This window comes from Saimiri boliviensis, chromosome 15 (genome assembly GCF_048565385.1).
Source record: "Saimiri boliviensis isolate mSaiBol1 chromosome 15, mSaiBol1.pri, whole genome shotgun sequence".
Lineage (NCBI taxonomy): Eukaryota > Metazoa > Chordata > Mammalia > Primates > Cebidae > Saimiri > Saimiri boliviensis.
Window position 1 is genome coordinate 26,392,097 of NC_133463.1, and position 21,914 is coordinate 26,414,010.

Below are 21,914 nucleotides of genomic sequence, written 5' to 3' on the forward strand. Positions count from 1 at the left end.
CATATACCATACAATCCACCCATATAAAGTATACAATTCAGTGGTATTTAGTATACTCACAGAGTTGTGCAGCCATCACCACAATTGATTTTGGGACACTTTATCACCTGCAAAAGAAGCCCCATACCCTTTAACTGTCACCTCCCTATCCCCCCAGCTCTAACAAACACTCATCTACTTTCTGTCTCTATAGAACACATCTGCCTATTCTGGACATTTTATGTTAATGGAATCATATACCTGTGATCTTTGTGACTAGCTTTTTGCTTAGCACATTTCCCAGGTTCATTCTTGTAGCACATATCATCAGTACTTTATTATTTTTATGGCCAAATAATATTTCACCTGATGGTTATAGCACATTTTACCCATTCATCCATTGATAACATTTGGGTTGCTTTTGTATTTTGGCTGTTATGAATTATGCTGCTGTGAACATGTGTGCACAAGCTTTGGCGTGGACATATGTTTTTATGTCTCTTGGGTATGTACCTAGGAGTAGAATTATCACTGGGTCAAATGAGAATTATGTGTTTACCTCTTTGAAGAACTGCCAGCCTAGTTTCCAAAGTGGCTGCACCATTTTATATCCACACCAGCAGTCGAGGGTTTTAATTTCTCCCAGGCTTTGACAGTATTTGTTATTAATTTTTTATTATAGCCAACCTAGTAGATGTGGCATGGTATTCCACTGTGATTTTGTTTATCTCAGTATTTTTTTCTCTCTCTGCTTTATTTGGGGTAGTTTCTATTGCTATAGCTTTAAGATTATTGATAGTTTCTCCTGTGATGTCTAACATTGCTATTTATCCCATCCAGTGCAATTTTACTTCTAGTGTTGTATGTTTCATCTCTAGAAGTTCCATTTAGGTCTTTTACGTATCTTCCATTTCTCTTATGCTTCTATTTTTCTCCAGATTCCTGAGTGTATGGAAAATACTTTAAATAGCAGTTTTAATATTTTTGCTACTAATTCCATCATCTGTGTCATTTCTGGATCTAATTCTACTGATTGAATTTTTTTCTTTTTCCTTTGTTTGTTTTTATCACCTCACAGTGAGTATGCACTATTGATTGATGTTTTTACTGTTTGCAGATCATATTTTCCTCCTCCTATGCATGCCAGGTAATTTTTTGTGGTATGCTAAACATTGCAAATTCTACATTGTTGAATGTTGCATTTTACTGGATTCCTTTAAAGAGTATTAGATTTTGTTCTGGCATGCAGTTAAATTACTTAGGATTGGTTTTACTTTTTTAAAAAAAAAAAAATTTAAGACACAGGGTCTCACTCTGTTACCGAGGCTGGAGTGCAGTGGCACAATTATGGCTTATTGCAGCCTCCACCCCTTGGGCTCAAGAGATCCTCCTGCCTTAGCCTCCCAAGTAGCTGGGACTACAAGCATGTGCCACTATGTCCAGCTCATTTTTATTTTTTGTAGAAACAGAGTCTTGCTGTGTTTCCCGGGCTGGTCTTGAACTCCAGGCCTCAAGCAGTCCTTCTGCCTCACCTTCCCAAAGTGCTGGGATTATAGGCATGAGGCCCGGTGCTTGGCCAGTTTTACTTTTTTGATGCTGGCTTTTAAACTTTCTTAATGAAGTTGCAGAGCAATCCATGGTCTAGGGGTAATTTAGCCCTTTATGCTTTAGCTACCATTCTTAGGACTCTACTTAACATCTTGTCTGTCGCCTCTCTGCTCTGGCTGACGGGGACATGAACTCTTTCCAGTCTTGTTTGTCAGCTCCTGCAATCGTCCAACCTACTGCTTTTCAGGTGTTCTTTCCCCAGTCTCATATAGGTTTACCATATACATGCACAGGTCATTATTCAGCCAAAGGTTTGTCAGAAACTCTCTAGAGCTCTCGTTGTGTATAAACCTCTAGTCTTTGGTATTCTGCGCCATAAATCCACATCTCAACTTCTTGAAACTTTTACCTCCTTCTCCTCCACTTGTTGAGACCTCTGGGCTCTGTTTGGGTTCCCTGTCTTTGTGTTATATCCTGGAAACCTCCTCAGGCAATAAGCTGGGATAATTACGGGGCTTTTGTGTTTTCTTCTTTTGGTTTTCCTTCTCTCTGGGTTAACAGTACTGCATTATCTGTTGTTCAGTGTCTGAAAACAGCTCTTTTCCAATTCATGGTTTTTGTGGGGGTTTTTTGTTGTTTGTTTGTTTGTTGTTGTTGTTGTTGTTGTTTTGGAGACAGAGTCTTGCTCTGTCACTGTGGCTGGAGTGCAGTGGAGCTGTCTCTGCTCACTGCAAGCTTCACCTCCCAGGATCAAGCGATTCTCCTGCTTCAACCTCCCAAGTAGCTGGGATTACAGGTACCTGCCACCACACCCAGCTAATTTTTTGTGTTTTTTGTGTTCACCATGTTGGCCAGGCTGGTCTCAAACTCCTGACCTCAACTGATCTGCCTGCCTCAGCCTCCCAAATTGCTGGGATTACAGGTGTGAGCCACTGCACCTGGCCTCCAATTCATGTTTTAATCGAAGCTGCCAGACCAATATTTCTAAAATATAAATCTAATTCCTGCTGTTTGGAGACAAGGTCTTGCTATGGTTCCCAGGCTGGTTTTGAACTCCTGGGCTCAAGGGATTCTCTTGCCTCAGCCTCCCAAAGTGCTGGGATTATAGGCATGAGCTACCACACCTGGCTAATCCGTTGCCTTTAAGATAATATCTGTTGCCCCCCAGTGGGGAAAATATCCTTTTTCTTTTTTCTGTACTGCATATGATCTGCAGGAAGGGATCCTTAGCTTATAAAACCTGTAAGAGTTAGGGCTCTTTGATGGCAAGCAATAGAAACCAACCCAATGGACTCTAGTGGAAAAGGGATTTACTGGGAGGATAGGGAGTAACCTACAGATTCAAAGGAAAAACTGATGCAGAGGCTTGAGAAAGTTAATAACCGACGGAGCTCAAGCTTTCTAAGAAATAGGAACTCTATCAGGACCTGCCGTTTAGGTCTCTCCGACTGGAATAACAAGAGGAGCACAGAGAATTACCTGTCCAATTAACCTGAAATTGGGTCATGTGCCTCTCCCTGACTTCATTCCCTGACAGTCCGACACAGATAGCCAACAGTAGAAGAGGGATAGTTTTTCCAAGGATATTTGAGACTCCATTGCCAGGAGAAAGAATGATAGATGCTGCAAAGCAAAAATTACACATGTTCCCTACCAGGCTTTCTGGATCTGGTTGTCGGCCTCTTCTCATACCACCCTCCATGGCTTGGAGCCTGTGCTGCAGCCACACGGATGGTCCCTCGCAGTGTCTGCAACATACCTCAGGACATTTGCACTTGCTATATTTCTTCTTCCAGGAATCACCTCTCACCTCCCCTACACACTGCCAAAAGAAAACCAACACAACAACCTTGGGTAGTTTTTACCTCTGCTCTGATGGCCCTCCGGGAAGCCTTCCTTTACCCTCCTAGCCTGGGTTAGGCGCCCATCCTGTTTACTTCCATAGACCTGTGTTTGTTTCCTAACATGGCTATTAATATATCAAACTGTGGTGATTCACTTTCAGGGTTCCTCCATAGACTGATACCTTCTTGGAAATAGAAGCAGTCTCCCTCATTCTGATATTTTGCCCAACATATTAATGAGTATTGAAATTTATATTGAATACAAACTTATTTTCCTTTTTAGGGAACTCTGCTGGATGTGGATGGGCCCCAGAGAACTCTCAACCAGAACTTAGAGCTCAGATTTCAGTACAGTGAGGACAGTCGCTGGCAGTGGTTTGTGATTTACACCAAACAGGTGAGTTCTCAGGGCAGACCTTGAAAACCCTCTGTGCTGAAATGCTGTCTTGCTTGCTGGGGTGGACAAATGCATGACCCTAACCCAACCAGAGCAGAACACTAGAGTATTCTATGCACTCTCGTTTGGGACTGTAATACCTTTTGTTTTATGTTTTGTTTTATTTTACAAGTCACCATGGCCTTTGTATCAGTTAGAAATGAATTTAGTTACCAAGTAATAGAAAGACTCAACTAACAGTGTCTTAGACCAGGAGTCCATAGACTTTTTCTTAAAGGACCAGATAGTAAATATTTTAGGATTTGAAATCCACACAGTCTGTGTTGGAACTGCTCAACTCTGTTAAAGGCAGCCATAGGCAGCATACAAAGAAGTGGATCTGGCTATGTTCCAATAAAACTTTATTTATAGAAACAGATGGTGATCTGGTCTTATTTGCCAACCCCTGTCTTAGGCAATACAGATGTTTATGATCTCAATAAGAATACTGAGGTAGATGATTGGCATCCCTCTTATTCTCTTGACCTTTTCCAAGCAGATAAAATGCTACTGCTTGAGTAGCCCTTATCCCAAATGCTTGGAACCAGAAGTGTTTCCAACTTCAGATTTTTTTAAATTTTGGAATATTTGCATATACATTCATGTGGTACATAACATTTTGGTCAACAATAGTCTGTATATATGGCAGTTGTCCCAGAAGATTATAATGCAGTTTAAAAAGTTTTACTTTCTTCCTGCAGTACCTTTTCTATGTTTAGATGATATACATACTTATCATTGTGTTACAATTGCCTCAGCATTTATTCAGTACAGTAGCATACTGTACAGGTTTACAGCCTAGGAGTGGGAGGCTCTATCATCTAGCTTAGGTGTATAGTAGGCTATGCTATCTAGGTTGTGTAACTATACTCTATGTTGTTTGCCCAGTGACAAACTTGCCTAATGATGCATTTCTCAGAACATATCCCCATCATCATTAAGTGATGTATGACTGTGCATAATGAGCTATCTTGAGGATGGGACCCAAGTGTAAACACAGAATCCAATTATGTTTCACATATACCTTAAACACATAGCCTGAAGGTAATGTTATACAGTATTTTAAATAATTTTGCGCATGGACATTGAGCCATCAGAAAGCAAAGATGTCACTACCTCAGCCACCCATGTGGACCATCTGTGGTTGTTGGGCATCACCATCATTCCCAACTCTGAATTTATATGCACAACAGCATCACCAGAATACCTGTATTGGCCGTGAAAAAACAGCAGCAGAATCCGTGCTGTACACCTGCATTTTGACTGTTACTAGTCACAGGAGATCAAGTGTGGAATTTCCCACTTGTGGCATCATGTAAGTTCTCAAAAAGTTTCACATTTTGGACTTTTGGATTAGGGAACACTCAACCTGTATCTCTCTTATCTAGAAAGCAAAAGCTTTACCCGAGAAATCCTCCAGTAGACTTTCTATTATGTTCCAATGGCCAGAACTGGATCATATGACCACTCCTAGCTACAAGGGAGTCTGGGAACCAAGCAACTAGCAAAGAGGAACAGGTTTTAAGATTGGCTTAGAGTAAGCATGAATCTGCCTGGGGCTGAGCACCTTATCGTCCCAAACAAAATCAGGGTCTCTTATGAAAGAAGGGACAATGGCTGCTGGGTAGCTAACTCTTCATGTCTACCATAGGCTTTCAATTAAAATTGGAGTAGAAATGCTGAAAAAGAGAAAAAACATTTCTAAAAACCAAATCCAAAAAAGTCCTTTTTACTAAATTAAGCCATTTCAAATTGGAACCAAACCTGTAGATGTTCTGAAATGGAATTCAAATGGTAATCTTTGTATTAATGTTATATTCAACTCGAATCTCTGGTGATCATGCTAAGTTCCATGGAACATTCTGGTTCAGGTAACCAAGGCCCCTTTTAACTCTTTACTTCTACTTGAACTCTACATTATAGCAAAGTCCTCTGAAAACATGAGGTATTAAACCAAAATCCTAGGTTAAACCTGGGGGTCCTTAGGTTCACTTTAAATATGAAACATCTTTAGGAAATGGTAGAATGGTTTGCTGAGGCAAGATTATCAGTCACGTGGAGGGATATTTGGGTAGTAAAACTACCTCCCAACCTCAGAATGCTAAGTGCAGTTGTATTTTACTGTGATTTTTTTTTTTTTTTTTTTTTGAGACGGAGTTTTGCTCTTGTTACCCAGGCTGGAGTGCAATGGTGCGATCTCGGCTCACCACAACCTCCGCCTCCTGGGCTCAGGCAATTCTCCTGCCTCAGCCTCCTAAGTAGCTGGGATTACAGGCACGCGCCACCATGCCCAGCTAGTTTTTTGTAGTTTTAGTAGAGACGGGGTTTCACTATGTTGACCAGGATGGTCTCGATCTCTCGACCTCGTGATCCACCCACCTCGGCCTCCCAAAGTGCTGGGATTACAGGCTTGAGCCACCGCGCCCGGCCTTACTGTGATTTTTAAATCTGGTCAGTAGCAAATGAGTATAAACCACCATAAAGAGGTGCAATAAACATTCTTTCAGATGATTCCCGGTAAAGTCTTATTTCCTCTGGAGTGTGAGTTTTATTGATGTGCACCCAAGGGATACTTTTTTAAAATGTCATAATTTTTGTGGATACTAATAGTTGTACATACTCAGGGGCTACTTTTGCAAAAGGTGGAAATGTGACTTGTGTGTCTTGCCAATAAAAATGAAGGCTTGGGCCCAAATCTTTTCTAGGCCCTTTAAACAAAATCTGAATCCTTGGCCAGGCATGAGGGCTCATGCCTATAATCCCAGCACTTTGGGAGGCCGAGGCGGGCAGATCACTTGAGGTCCGGAGTTGAAGACGAACTTGGCCAACATGATGAAACACCATCTCTACTAAAAGAACAAAAATGATCTGGGTGTGATGGTGGACACCTGTAATCCCAGCTATTTGGGAGGCGAAGGCAGGGGAATCCCATGAACCTGGGAGGCGAAGGTTGCAGTAAGCCAAGATGCCACCATTGCATTCCAGCTTCAGTGACAGAGCAAGACCTCCATCTCAAAAAAAACAACTCTATCCTTTTACTTTGTCTTTTTAAAATTGTTTATTCATTTTCAATCTTTTCATATTTAATAAACCTGACTTAGTTTATAGCAGAGCCCTGACCTGTGTATTTGTGTACATTGTATAGGAACATGGAATTGGTCTGCATGTTATTGGACGTTATTAGATATTCTTCCTAGCTGCATTTGCTCAGAGTTTTGTTGTTTATTTTATTATCTGGTTTCGCATAGGTCACATATGAGCACAGATAAACAGGGCTAGTTCTTAGCAAAACTAGGAAGTCAAAATGTTTGCACAAATGTCACATCTGTTAACTCTCTTAAAAATTGATGTCAGCCCTTTTTTCTCTCTTCCCTCTTTTCCCCTTTTAAATAAAATTAATTCCGGTCATGCTCTATACCCCTGCCGGACATTGAGAGCTGTATGTAGCTCATTTTCCCTCTAATGCCACTCTCTGTGTTCTCGTCTCCAAGAACTTGCTGCTCGGGCCGCCACTCCAGCCTGTGCTTTCTCTCACTCTCTCCTCCCTTCTCCTCTCCATCCCCTCCTCCAACACAGTGACCATCCCTGAACACAATCCTGCACTAAGGTCCTACAGCCTCAACTTTGAGTGTCAGTTGTCCCAAACCTTAGTAGGACCAAAGGAGAAAACAGCAAGTCAAAAATTAAGAGCAGGACAAGAGAGAAAAAGGATGAGGGGGAAAGGAACAAACGGGAAAATCATAGGGAACCTTCATTTTGCCTCATAGCAGTGAAGAGCCTGGAATAAGGAAGCAGTTTTTGTGTAGCAAGATGTACAACAATGAGTATCTTGGCACTAATGATGATTAAGCCATGAATGATAGTGGAGGTGACTATCGGGCTAGAAAGTGAGTGATTAAAGATACTAGAAAAATAAGAAGTGGGGTGGGTGAGGTGGCTCATGCTTGTAATCTCAGCACTTTGGGAGGCTGAGGCCGGTGGATCACTTGAGGTCAGGAATTTGAGACCAGCCTGGCCAATATGGTGAAACTCCGTCTCTACTAAAAATACAAAAAATTAGCCGGGCATGGTGGCAGGCTAATCCCAGCTACTCAAGAAGCTGAGGCAGGAGAATCGCTTGAATCCAGGAGGCAGAGGTTGCAATAAGCCAAAATGGCAGCCACTGCACTCCAGCCTGGGTGACAGAGCAAGACTCTGTCTCAAAATAAAATAAAATAAAATAAAAATGTGAAGAAAAACAGCTAACCCTTTTTTTTCAGTTTAGTAGAAGCAATAAGGTGCTAATATATTCTTTCAAACAATCCAGTTACCATTTATGCTCAATATAGGTCTCTCAGTAATTATGTATACAGTGTATGCAATTAAATATAGGATTAACCATCATCAGTTCATCTCTTTGTAGTAATAATAATTAGTTTTTATTGTTTGTTGCTCATAAATCATGATCTGCTTACAAAACAATAGAAAACATGGGCTGCAAGGGGGTGAGTTTTCAGAGGAACAATATTAATAGTGAGAGCCTGGCCATTTTTCATGTCTTTAAAAAAATTGCTGTAAATAGATCCACATAACTGAGAAAATTCATAGTTACTTGCTAATTGCATCTTATGTAAATTTCTAGAAGTTAATGAAGAAATCTAAATTCTTGAAAGTGTGCTATTGGAGGGCAGAGCTCAAAATCTGCTTTGTGGTGTGAGGAGGGGAGGAAGAGAGTGAAGATTTCTTCAGTTACAAGAGTTCTTTAATCCTGCATTTCTTAGGCTTTTTTGCTGAGTAGCTGCTTGAATAAGATGATCTCAGAAAACATAGTAAAGTTGGCTGCTGAGAATCCAGAAATGGTGAGTGCTCTTATCTGTGTATATTTTTCACTTTATGTTCCCACCATAAGCCAAGAGTTGGAGACCACACTACATTCAGGAGCTCCCTGGGCCAGCAGGTCTGGTCCAAAAGGGAGGACTCCAAACCACAGAAGTGAGCTCCTCTTCCCACCGGCAGCTCAGTGATCAGGATGGCAGGGCGGAAGGAAGCCTGTCTTTAGAACTGAAGTCATTTTTCCAATGAGAAGTCATCTTTGGGTTACTGAGAATTCTAACCCTCGACTCTGTTGTTTTATTTCAGCCTTCTCTGACATGGAGGCTTTCAGATTTATTATAGAAGCTACATCTTTAAGTCATGGTCTTGAGGGAGATCTGTAACACAGTGAGGATAATCTTATTATAAGTTTGTCTCTGGAAAGACTCCATAGCCTCTTGATACTTCCATTGTGCCAAATGAAAATGCCTTTAACAGTGGGGGAAGGAGTAAGATAAACTCTCAAGGCTATTTTTTTCCTCAGTATAAAATTAACCTTTATTGTTCTAGTGTACATTTGTTTATTAAAGGCCTAGTAACTCATCAAAAGGGTTGGTGAGAAGGCCGTGAAAAAATTAGATCCTAAATTATTTTAATTGCCTAGTCATCATCATGATATAAGTGTGTCCCAAACAGGACAGTATGATTTGGTTTTTTTTGTTTTTGTTTTTTTTTAATGATTAGAAATACCAATGTCTAAAGATGTCATTCATCCTCTTAGACTAAATCTAAATGAAATTAGTCTAAGGGGCCGGGCATGGTGGTGCACACCTGTAATCCCAGCACTTTGGGAGGCCGAGGTGGGCAGATCACTCGGGGTCAGGAGTTTGGGACCAGCCTGGCAAACATGGTGAAAACCCACCTCCACTAAAAATACAGAATTAGCCAGGGGTGGTGGCATGTGCCTATAGTCCCAGCTATTCGAGAGGCTGAGACAGGAGAATCTCTTGAACCCTGGAGACGGAAGTTGCAGGGAGCCAAGATCATGCCATTGCATTCCAGCCTGGGCGACAGAGCAAGACTTCGTCAAGAAAAAAAGAAAGAAAGAAAGAAAGAAATACCAATGCCAAGCTGACATTCATAAACTTCATTCTTTTGTAGAATATTACACTGATCTTTAAAAATATAATAAAAAATATTGGGAAACTTTCCTCATGTTTTTATTTACATTTAGTCTAAGAGGATGGATGATACCTTTAGTTAACATTGATTCTTACTTGACTTTCCAGCTTTTTTCTAAGAAAATAGTTGTGTTTTGTACCTATTTCTCTTTCTTCTAGAACTGAACATACCTTTTCCAGAGAAAATAAATTCACTGCCTCTTGGTGATTGAACAATTCAAAATATGCTAGAGAGTAGTAAATCAAAGCAATAAAAGAATCAAGGAGACTCTTTTGAAAAGAGTAGTATAATAAAATTCCAACATCTCAGGCAAAATGGGCCCTCTTAGGCTGAGATTATTATATGGATAAAAAAGAAGAAAGAGAAATTAATTAACTGAAGTAGTCTCATTAAAAAGGAGAAGTGCTCTCAAATGTAGATGAATAAAATGTAAGGTACTTGAAGCAGGAAGTACTTGTACAATGAATAGCTGAAGAATAAACTCAGTAAAATAGAGAAAGTAGTAATCTATTTAAAATTTTCAAGAAAAACAACCACACTATATTCCTTGAGTTTGCACATGAATCGAAGTTCATAATTTATCTCTGAGGTTAGCAAAATCACATTAGTCAGTACTCTTGTATTGCTTTATCCAACTATTTAACAAGTTTTATTTCCAGAAACTTTTTTTTTTTTAACTTATTTTGGCTCTTGAAATGAAAAGTTCAGACCTTTCAATTTGAAAATTGGGTTTCCAAGAGGATTTTGTAAGGATAGTCTGCATTTTAATCTAGAATTTTATCTACAAAGCTCTGGGTAGACAGAGAGAGAGCAGACAATTCAGTTATTTGAACTCATCCTGAGTACTGGGCCTCCTCACAAGTACAGTCAATTAAAGTCATTTTGTGGCTCAAAGGAATCATATAAATGTACCATGGTGACATTCCCTTGTTTTCCAGGGAAACACACAAAGTCAAAATTGACACAGCACTTATAGAAGGCTTGTGTGGATGAGGCACAAAGGTCTTTATTTTGCAGGGCCGGTTCTGAGTCCAAGATTTTGATCACCTTAAATAATCTGGAGCAGGGGACAGAACTGTAACCAAATGAGCCCCATAAATAAAGCAGATAGTCCCTAGAAGCAGATTAAATCGTGCTAGTTTAATCCACGTAAGAAGGAATGAGGGAAAAAAGAAATGTATTGTTAACTTAATTAGCTTAGTTTTAGGTAATGTTTTCAAAGCTAAAACTTCTGCTCTGTTTAAGAAGACATCATTAAAATTTGAGTCAAGCAAATACACTAAAGAATAATGTAAACAATACAGCCACAACAAAAATATCATGTTAAGTTCTTAAATGCTATTTTTTATTTTTATTTTTGTAGAAATAAGGTCTCCCTATGTTTCCCAGGCTGGTCTTGAGCTCCTGAGCTCAAGTGATCCTCCCACCTCAGCTCCCCAGAGTGCTGAGATTACAGACATGAGCCACCTGTACCTGGCCCTTAAAGGCAATATTAACCATAAGCCAGGAGAAAAAAAAGTGTAACAATCTTCTTAAAGCTATACTCCTATACAAAAGCCTGAATCGATTTTCTTAATATTTGCTGCTCTTAATCAGAGCAGAATTATAAAGGATTGCTTTATGTAAAAATAAAGTATGTTAGTTAGAGTTAGTTTTTGCTACGTATAATAGAAAACAAAAGATAAAACAAGTGTCTTAGACACAATAGAAATTTGTTTCTCTCTCATCTGAAAGAAGTTCAGAGGCAGACAGACTAGGGCTGGATGATGGCTCCATATCAACAGAGACCTTTCTGATGCCATCTTCTGTGTGTGGCCTTCACCTCATGCCCGAAATGGCTACCAGAACAACCATCATTACATTCACATTCTAGGCAGCAAGTAAGAGGAACATATGAAGAAGGGCTCACTTCTTTTTTTAAGGAGAAGTTTCAGAAGTCTCACACAGAATTTCCCCTACACCTCACTGGCCAAGCGATAGTCACACCACAGGCCCACACCTAGCTGCAAGGGAGTTTAGTGACTGTGGTCTTTCAGCAGGTTATGTTGTTTATTCAAATAAAACTGTGTGTTATTACTAAGGAAGAAAGGCAGAATGGATAATGGAGTAGACTGCCAACAACCTCTGTCATTTAGAGAATTCCAAAAGACATCAAGAAAAAAAAGTAGATGTATTTTATGCAGCAGTTGTGTTCCTAAGGAATTTCTGAAACTGCACTGTTATTTTGGTTATATTGAACCATAATCTGGATATATGAGATATACATCAGGATATGCTGGTGAATAATTTTCTGACTTAAAAACAATTTCTTTCTTTTTTTTTTTTTTAGACAGCGTCTGGCTGTGTCTCCCAGGCTGGAGTGCAGTGACGCAATCTCAGCTCACTGCAACCTCTGCCCCCCAAGCTGAAGCCATCCTCCCCACCTCAGTCTCCGAAATAGCTGGTACCACAGGCACACACCACCATGCCCGGCTAATTTTTGTATTTTTTGTAGAGACAGGGGTCTCACTATGTTGCCCAGGCTGGTCTCAAAATTCCCGGGCTTAACCAATCGGCTTGCCTTGGCCTCCCAAAGTGCTGGGATTACAAGTGTAAGCCACCATGCCTGGCAAACAGACAATTTATATTTCTAATAATCTATACTTAATTTGTATATTTTTTTCCTTTGATTTTCTTAAAAGTAGATCTGATCTCAAAATTAGTTTCCCTCAAAAATGGCAAGGAACAAGATGGCTTTCTAATTCTGATTACCTTCTACCTCTCACTCCATCCTCAACTACCATTACTAGACGTATTTCCCCCTCCATTTTTCTTTGATTTTAGGCAAGGTGAAACTATTTAAAAGGCAACTGGCACGTTTAAACATGTTTCTATTATATGGTAAGGAGGGGAAACACCAAGGGCAATGGCCTCTGATATCTGAGGAATGTTAGGCTTTTGAAGAGCTGGTCCGATGCAGAAAATGGAAAAACTGTGTATGGCATTCAGGAGAATGATCTGAGCATAGCAGGAGAACACAGTTTTAGAGAGCAAGGGGAAATTACTGTACAGATAAAAGTGATTATGTTATTAACAGAAACTACTCTATTGATGAAAAAGAAAGTGTAGGAATACTGCATTATGAAAAAGGAGTTACTTTTTTCCCCAGCTTTATTCCCCCTATTATATAAAGTATTGAAAGTCTGATTGCAACAAGTCAAGGAAATTGCTTAACATTTGTAGTGGTTCTATTTTATTTACTTTGACACAGGGAGCAGAAGGGGAAGAAGATTAGGAGAGAGAAAAATTCTGATAATTTTCCTCCAAGTTCTATATTTCATGGGTGCAAGACTATTTAAAGACTCTAATGTAACACTGTAAAATAACAATAACAGTAGCAAAACACATAAGACATCAGCGTGTTAATTTCTCATTTACCAAGACTTAACTGGTTTTTTAAAAATTATTGAGGCTGGGCACAGTAGCTCATTCCTGTAATTTCGACACTTTGGGAGGCAGAGGCAGGTGGATCACTTGAGGTCAGGAGTTTGAGACCAGCCTGGCCAACATGGTGAAACCCCATCTCTATTAAAACTACAAAAAATAGCTGGACGTGGTGGCATACACCAGTAGTCACAGCTACTTGGGATGCTGAGGCCGGAGAATCACTTGAATCCAGGAGGTGGAGGTTTCAGTGAGCCAAGATCATGCCACTGCATTCCAGCCTGAGCACCACAGTGAGACTCTGTCTCAAAATAAAAATAAAATATTATTGAAATAGGCTTAAATATGTGAACATTTACATTAAGAATACTAACCTAAAGGAAGTCTTATGCATACCTCCTTAAAGCAATCGATTTTACAATGAAGTTAAACATAGTTAAAAGGTAATGCTTTTTTTGCAGTGACATGTTATTTAGCCCACTGGTTTTGAAATGTCTCAGTCTATGTTCTCATGAGTAGTAAGCCATAATAAACAATTAATCCACTCTTTCATTCTGTCATTGACGAATGCCTGTATTTACCATGTGATGGCTAAACCTGAGGATCCAGCGTCAAAGCTAATTTGTTGGAGGAGAAAGGCAGTTAGTACAGAGATGTTGACAGTCATAGGGTGAATAAATACTGTGCCCTGTTTGAGTTACGTACCGAATGCACAGTTGTTTAATAGCAGTTATTTTCTTTCCCATTAAGAAGAGTCTAAGAGCTCTTTCCCCCCAAGCCCTGGGTAGGCAGTGTTTATTAGGTGTGCCAGGTGCTCTGCCTTTTCAGGTTCATCCCCAACTCTGCTCTGTGCCCTGGGAGACTGGGTACTGTGACCTTGCTCTCAGTGGGATAACTCAAGTTTGTCCAACCCACAGCCTGCAGCCCAGAACAGCTCTGAATGTGGCCCAATGCAAATTAATAAGCTTTCTTGAAACACTGAGGTTTTTGTTTTATTTATTTATTTATTTTTGTGATTTTTTTTTTTTTAAGCTCATCAGCTGTCATTAGTGTTAATGTATGTTACAATTCTTCTTTCCGTGTGGTCCAGGAAAGTCAAAAGATAGGACACCCCTGGATAGTTCATTGGGGAACCCAGCAGGAGATTGGACGGTGGGAGGAAAGTGAGAGTGGGGTGTTTATTTCTCCACGTTGGCCCCTGCTGGGTCTCTGTGGCTGGAATGCCCCTCTACTGAGGCTGCAGCTCCTGCCAGGCAATCTCTCCTCCTTCAAGCTGCAGCTACTCTCTGGCTCCAGTCACAGCTGCTCCCTTGCTTCCTCGGGCCTAGAGGTTGTAAGAATCCTTCAGAAATCCCCTTCATTGCTACTCCTTGGGGGCTGCAACATCCCTTCATGGATTTGATTTAATCCTGCCCACACCTCCATTAAATAGTTAAATGGTTCCTTCCTAAAATTCTCCTCAATTACCCTGAGATTGCACCATCTGTTTCCTGCTGGTATATTGGGTTTACCTTATGTACATGAGGTATATTCAAGTGTCTTCAACTTCACTTTGATTCTTCGTTTGATTAACGGTGCCTTTTGATTAACCAAAGCCCCGCTGGGCTTTGAGTCAGCATATGGATTGCAACCCCGAGAATTATTTCAGGATTCAAAAAGACATTTCATTTCGCATGATATTCTTTTAAAAGCCTTCTTAAGTCACAAAATCCATTGGCAACCACTAATGTGAAACATTAAGTTTTACTTAACTTTTGAGGTCTCTCTTTCAGTAACATTTAGACCCTGACACATGAAAGAGGAATGCACAGATGACAAGCAGGTGTACCCGCTGACCGGGCAGCCTTGGGGACCATTAAGAGGATTATCATGGGAGGGAAAATGTGCTAACTGAATAGATTGTGTGCTTGCTTCTCTGGGCTAAGCTGACTGACATTTCACTAATCTGTTTAGCAGATTGAAGTTCCGGAACAAAGCAAAAGTAAAAAATACCACATTCAACAAAGCCAGGTCTGTGAGTAAAATTATGTAATTGATACATTATAATTTTGATGAATCTGATGTTTTTTCCTCTTTAACCAAAGTCATCCCACTCTCAAGAATAAGCCAGAATTCTGTTTCTCAGAAGCTCCTCTTTGTAGATTGGACCAATTGGAGGGCCACTATAGAAGTATAGTATTTTTACTGTAGCATCCCACAGCGCTTCGAAGAATTTTTACATAGAAAATTTCCAAGAAGAACACAAGATTCTTTGGCGATTTTTCTGTACACCCCATGCATTTTTTTGGAGGCAACTCTCTTTCTACTTTGTATATGTTAGTATATCTAGTATATTGTGGTCTCATAGGTTTTCTGCAGTACACTCTGCATAAAGCAACTTTTAAGTTTATAAGATACTTTTTTGAGTATTTAGTCTGCTGCGCAGATAGTAATAGGAAAAAAATCACGATCGATGACATTTCTGAGCACTCATTCTTGCCAGGCAGTATTCTAAGCACTTTATATGAATTAACACATTCCTTCACAGCCCTGTAAGTAAGCTGAGGAAATTAGGGCACAGAGAGGTTATGTGACCTGCCCAAGGTTGCACAGTGGTCACTGATGGAAGGAAGCAGGCAGTCTGACCCTGGAACTGTGCTCTTAACTAAATGTGCCCTTGCTAACTCTTCCTTTCTAAGTCCAAATCCTAGTGTAGGTGAATGGAAGAAAAGTGGCTTCTAAGTAGCATTTGAATGGAATTTCTTATAGATCCAGCACCTGTCACAGGGACTGGCATGTATGTAATGATCCTTAGCATCAATGTACAATATTTATAACTATGTAAGTACATAAAGTCCTTTCTTGAATGAATGCAGTCAGGGAAAAATAAACCAGCATAAATGTAAAGCATTCTCCTTTATAATAACAGCATTTCTGCTGGTTGGACCAGAGAGAGGAGATAGAAACTCCGCCACTTACTGGCAATTGTCACAGATCTAAAACCTAACTGCATCAGGGACCCTGGCATTGCACTTCCATTTCTTTATCTGTAAAGTGTAGATGGTAATGAATTCTTCATTTTAATGCACCAATTTTAACAGCATACTGACAGCATGGAGCCATGATTCTCAACTTCGGCTGCACATTGGAATCACCTGGGGAGCTCTAAAAACTAATGGTTGGGCCCCACCCTCAGAAATTCAGATTTAAGTGGTCTGAGGGGCCTGGGAAATGGAATTTTTGAAAGATCCCCAAGTGGTCCTAATACACAACCAGAATTGGAACCATTATCCTGGAACACCAGTTCTCAGTGTGTGGTCTCTGGACCAACAGCATCTGAATCATGTGGATCTTATTAGAAATTCAAATTCTCAGGCCCCAAACCTACTGGATCAGCAGCTCTGGGGGAAGGCCACAGCAATCTCTTTAACACGCCCATCAGACAAATCTGGTACATGTTCAAGTTTGAGAGACGCTGTCCCAGAACAACGGATAACATTCAGCACAACTGTGATCAACTCAGTTGTCCTCTCAGATGTCAACAGGTCAACCTGCCTCATGCAGGACCAGCAGGTCGAAAAGAGGCTGAGTGTCCAACTATATTGAGTTTCCATTTATTTTGCAAACCCTTATATAGACCTTATCCCAAGCCATGAACTGCTACAATTACTTTTTACGTATAACTCATTTAATCCCTATAAACAACCAAAGCACCATTATTATCCTTGGCTTATCACATAGAGAACTGAAACGCAGAAAGGTTAAGTCATTTGCTCAAGGTCACACAGCCAGTTAATATCAGAGCCAGTACTTGGACCCAAACAGTCTTTATTTGTTGTTTAACAAATACAATTGGTTTGTCCCTTTTACCACTTTGCACTGAGGTCCCTCTATCAAGGCAAATCCCTTGTAGAAAAAACTCTGTAGCCCATCTGCCCATGGAGGGGCTCCACATCTTTCTTTCTCTTTCCACTTTCCATGGCCAGTGTTTGAGATTTCATAAGTACCGAAGGCAAATTACTTATTAAAGATTTGTGGTAACCATAACCTCTAAAATGTTTTAAAATAAGCATAATACTTTTTTTTTTTTTTTTTTTTTTTTTTAATGAGACAGGGTTTCACTCCTTTGCCCAGGCTGAGGTGCCGTGGTCCGATCTTGGCTCACTGCAACCTCTGCCTCTCAGGTTCAAGCGATTCTCCTGCCTCAGCCTCTGGAGTAGCTGGAATTTCAGGTGTACACCACCACATCCAGCTAGTTTTGTATTTTTGGTAGCGATGCGGTTTTGCTATGTTGGGCAGGCTGGTCTCAAAGTCCTGGCTTCAAGTGATCCCCCTGCCTCAGTTCAGCCTCCCAAAGTGCTGGAATTACAGGCGTGAGCCACTGTACCTGGCCTCTTTTTTAAAGTTTGTGTTTATGTGGAATGTGCACTAAAAATTTTGGGCAAAGTTAAAAATTGAAAGCCACATGACTTTAAGAGGGGAAAGAGGCAAGACAGGTAGAGTTAAATGTTACCTGGGCCTTGAAAGATGGTCAGGGCACATCAAACTCAGAAAACCAGAAGGGGGCGCTCTTCTCAGCCCTAACGAGTGTATTTGCGCTCACCCCAAAACAAAGCTTCTACAGGATAAAACTATTTAAAATAACCATTGCTTGTATAAACATAAGCTTTCTGTTGTCGTTGCAGTACTGTTTTAACCTCTTTGACTTTGTTATTTTTATGGAAATGATTTCCTCTTATTTACATGTCTGACCTCTCTGTTTACTTCACAGCTGAAAGGCTATTCTAGTTTTCTATCAAGAAAAAGCAAGATTAAGATAGCTAAAGATGACTGCATTTTTGGGAACATAAAGAAAGAAGATCTCTGAAGAAAACTCTCATATTTTAAAATGTCCGTGGAAGCTATCTCAAGTCAGTGAAAGAACTTCGGGATTCAGGTGGGCTACCTACCGTTGATGGAGGAAATTTAAACTCTTCCTATTTTTTTTTTTTTTTGGCATTAAGAAAGACTGTATTCATCAAGATATTATACAACAGCACTCTATGGAAATCCCAAGATTAGAAAAAAATAGGAACCAAGTTATAGAGATAGTTTGTATTTTATTTTTGCACTTCATCATGACAGTATAGCATTAGTTTTTAATGGCTCATAAAATGACAACTGGCAAATTCAAATCAACTAATATGAAGCCCATTCTATTTTTTCTCTAAAATAGATGTGTATATGGCTTCATGAAGTCTCTTATGTGTTCTGAACTTACATAAATGAAAGTCTAGCTATAAAATATCGTAAATATACTTGGGGTCAATTTCTAAAGATGTGACTCAGCAATGGAGAAAACATGGCTCTAAGAAGTAGAATCACTGAAAAAGGAATCTGGATTTCTCTGACCCATCCACACAGAACTAGAGCAAGGGGTGAGGAAATGCTGATTTGTTTTCTCACATAATTCTGAGCCTACCAATATGGATGTACTCAAAGTAATAGGCTTCCCCATTTCCGTTTGACCATCTTTATAATTGTGTTCTGTCCTTAGAGAACTGAAGGCAGTTCAATAATCAACATGCTATTTTGAATGTTTTAATTTGGGAATCAATAAGGCCCTGCACCTGATGTCAGATACCTTATAAGTCTCCTAGCTTTAAAAACTGCATACTTTGTCACTAGGTTTGTCCTTATCTAGATTCATTTCTCTCACGGTAATTAATGTAACTTGTATAGAATTAAGACCACAGTAAAGGAGATGGTCAGAGGAATCTGTACAGTGTAATTAGAAAAAGTGCAGTATTCTAATGTTCTAACTGGGTTGTATACCTACTTATATAATAAATACAAAATAATCTTCATAAATATAAAATTTATTGATTAAAATTCTGTGAATAATCTTTTTGAAATGTATTAAAAATCCTATAATATTTAGGATTTTTAGGCATATAAACATATGCCTATAGCTGTAACTCCTAGTACTGGAAGTTTTTATATTTAAATTTTAGGCTGTAGTAAGATATTTTTGCAGAGAGACTCACAAACGTCTCAGATCATCCTAAGTGAATGTATTAGTGAACTAGGATCCTGTTCAGATTAAAATGGAAGTTTATCTACTATTTTGCCAATTTAAGAGTAGTCAAGCTCTATCTCTTTTTAATAAGAAACACCTACACAAAGGAAGAAGCTATCAGAGACAACAGGAATGCAAAGAATTGTGTTTGGGGTACGAAGACACATAAATTGAACTGTATGACTACTGTCCTTGTAGGCCAAAAAGAGTTTTATGTTGACAATTTCATGTTTCAACTTGATATATATGAGGGTGAACAATCCCAGACCATATGTAGTTGGTGTCAAAAGTTTGGGCCAGGCACAGTGGCTCACACCTGTAATCCCAGCACTTTGGGAGGCTGAGGCGGGCAGATCACCTGAGGTCAGAAGTTCGAGACCAGCCTGACCAATATGGAGAAACTTCGTCTCTACTAAAAATACAAAAAATTAGCCGGCCGTGGTGGTGCATGCCTGTAATCCCAGCTATTCAGGAGGCTGAGGCAGGAGAATCACTTGAACCTGGGAGATGGAGGTTGCAGTGAGCTGAGATCACATCATTGCACTCCAAACTGGGCAACAAGAGTGAAACTCTGGCCGGGCGCGGTGGCTCAAGCTTGTAATCCCAGCACTTTGGGAGGCCGAGGCGGGTGGATCACAAGGTCGAGGGATCAAGACCATCCTGGTCAACATGGTGAAACCCCGTCTCTACTAAAAATACAAAAAAATTAGCTGGGCATGGTGGCACGTGCCTGTAATCCCAGCTACTCAGGAGACTGAGGCAGGAGAATTGCCTGAACCCAGGAGGCGGAGGTTGCGGTGAGCCGAGATCGCGCCATTGCACTCCAGCCTGTGTAACAAGAGCGAAACTCCGTCTCAAAAAAAAAAAAAAAAAAAGAGTGAAACTCTGTCTCAAAAAAAAAAAAAAAAGTTTGGTATATGGGCTGGGCATGGTGGCTCACTCCTGTAACCCCAGCACTTTGGGAGGCCAAGGTAGGAGGATCGCTTGAGCCCAGCAGTTCAAGACCAGGCTGGGTAACATAGTGAGACCCAATCTCTATTAAAAAAAAAAAAAAAAAAAAAAGCCGGGCGCGGTGGCTCAAGCCTGTAATCCCAGCACTTTGGGAGGCTGAAGCGGGTGGATCACGAGGTCAAGAGATCGAGACCATCCTGGTCAACATGGTGAAACCCCATCTCTACTAAAGGTGCAAAAAATTAGCTGGGCATGGTGGCGCGTGCCTGTAATCCCACCTACTCCGGAGGCTGAGGCAGGAGAACTGCCTGAACCCAGGGGGCGGAGGTTGCGGTGAGCCGAGATCGCGCCATTGCACTCCAGCCTGGGTAACAAGAGCGAAACTCCGTCTCAAAAAAAAAAAGGTGTAGTATGGACCTGCGTGTCAAAGGAAGTCAGGGCTGTCAGGAAAGCCCCAAGGGGAAGAGGGACTTTGAAGAAAGAGTAGAGCCCTGTGGTCAAAGGTGGGGGCACCCTAGAGAAAGGGAAGGATAGTTACAGATGGGAGAGTAAGTGTGGCATTGCAGAAAAAATGAGTAAACTCGCTTTGGGCTAGCAAAGTTTTAGGTTAAGGGAGTAGTTAGGAGAAAAAGCTAAGAGGTGGGAGGGATCAGAAATACATGCATATCCTAATGCAGCATCGCCACAATATATGTCGAGCAGTTTATCCTTTCAGGATGAAAAAACAGAAGCACTTTATTTAATAGGTTTTTTCCAGACACTGAGATCATTGTCAGTGTCAGAACAAGAGAAGAAAAATACAACTGATGACATGCATTCCACAGTATATAAATATAACATGAAGAATAAAGGAACTGGGATAGCGGAAAACAAAATTCAAAACTTATTTTGTAAAATGATACATTTCTTAGTAGTTATGTGAGAGAAGAAGGGGCTATTAGCCTTTTGGGGGGATTACTGAGCCTATTTTTGTCTAGAAGTTTAGGTATTTAAATCGCCTCTGGATCAAAACACTTGATCACTGGGTAAAAAGTCGAAACTTCAACTGCCAGAGTGAGCTCCCCAGCTGCAGGTGCTGTAAGAAGATGGCGAGTGAGACCCCCTCATCACTCCAGGAGGTGAGGACCTCACTCTGTGGCAGCCCCTGCCAAGGCACAACTGCCCCAGCACTGGAGAAGCCATCAGCTGGTGAGTGGCTTTATCAGGTAGGTGACTGCTGATATCCTTCAGGAACTGCTAATCCTATGTGGCATGGCTTTGCCAATTATCAGCCTATGCCTTTGTCCATAGATTCACTCCTCATATCCCTGCAAAAATGGTCCCCAGGCAGCTACATCTTCTCCTGCCATATCCATATCTACCAACATCACTTCATTGCTTCCTTAGTGGAAGATGAAAATGCTCAGAGCACCATAAAGAAACCAGAACTGAAGACACGCATGGATTTGCATGGACAACTTCTAGACATCCATCCATATGAGATTTTGCTGCTGTTTATAATTCTAAGGTAGCTAGCATAAGCAATTTGCCCACAGGCAAACACTACTGAGTTTGAAAATTTCACACAAATCAACATGAGAATAATTATTGGACAGAGCTGATTAAATCGTGGTCAGGCCCCACCAAGCCCCTTTGGCCCCTATGGAGGGAAGCACCTGCAGGCTTTGATTGAAGACCTGACATCAGAGAAACATACTAAAGGGAGTGGCAGTGCCCAGAAGAG

General features: G+C 40.5%; 1 protein-coding gene across 1 annotated transcript in view; it reads left to right on the forward strand.

The window, feature by feature from the left end:
• SNX31 (sorting nexin 31) overlaps nucleotides 1-18,170 on the forward strand; it is a 74,874-nt gene extending 56,704 nt beyond the window's left edge. The window contains exons 11-14 of the mRNA XM_039464655.2: nucleotides 3,655-3,768; nucleotides 8,568-8,645; nucleotides 15,157-15,213; nucleotides 17,954-18,170. Of these exons, the coding sequence (XP_039320589.2) occupies nucleotides 3,655-3,768; nucleotides 8,568-8,645; nucleotides 15,157-15,213; nucleotides 17,954-18,049 (345 nt within the window). The 3' untranslated portion in view covers nucleotides 18,050-18,170. The remainder of the gene's footprint in view (nucleotides 1-3,654; nucleotides 3,769-8,567; nucleotides 8,646-15,156; nucleotides 15,214-17,953) is intronic.
• Nucleotides 18,171-21,914: the final 3,744 nt, after the last annotated feature.